Source organism: Antrostomus carolinensis, unplaced genomic scaffold (genome assembly GCF_000700745.2).
Source record: "Antrostomus carolinensis isolate BGI_N321 unplaced genomic scaffold, ASM70074v2 scaffold12116, whole genome shotgun sequence".
In the NCBI taxonomy this organism is placed as follows: domain Eukaryota; kingdom Metazoa; phylum Chordata; class Aves; order Caprimulgiformes; family Caprimulgidae; genus Antrostomus; species Antrostomus carolinensis.
Genome location: NW_010319829.1, coordinates 2275 through 2644, shown reverse-complemented (window position 1 = coordinate 2644; position 370 = coordinate 2275). Strand labels below are relative to the sequence as shown.

The 370-nt window shown below is 54.3% G+C and overlaps 1 protein-coding gene across 2 annotated transcripts in view; it reads right to left on the bottom strand.

Moving 5' to 3' along the window:
- Positions 1-370, bottom strand: part of RAB7B (RAB7B, member RAS oncogene family) — a 2289-nt gene that overhangs the window by 766 nt on the left and 1153 nt on the right. For both annotated transcript variants that reach the window (XM_029085299.1, XM_029085298.1), the window contains exon 3: positions 202-370. This exon is cut by the window's right edge and continues 101 nt beyond it. In XM_029085299.1, coding sequence (XP_028941132.1) covers positions 202-370 — 169 coding nt within the window. The remainder of the gene's footprint in view (positions 1-201) is intronic.

Below are 370 nucleotides of genomic sequence, written 5' to 3'. Positions count from 1 at the left end.
TGCCTTCAGCAGGCACAATCTCTGCTGCAAAGGGCAGTGCTTATGCCCTCAAAGAGGCACAAAGGAGGTGGCACCCAGCATCTCCTTACCCAGGAGCTCTGATTTGCATGTGAGCAGCAGCAGAAGGATCAGCACTCATATGCCACTGGGGCACTGAGACATCCCAGTCCATGGACCCCGTTCATTCTCCACCACCCTTACCTGGCGATCGCAGATGTCTATCTTGTTCCCCAGCACGACCATGGGGAAATCTTGCTCCCTTGGAATGACCTTCTCCAGAAAGTCATCTCTCCAGTTGTCCAGGGACTCGAAGGACTCCCTGTCTGTCACATCGAAGGCCAGCATGCAGCCATCCGAGCCTTTGTAAAAG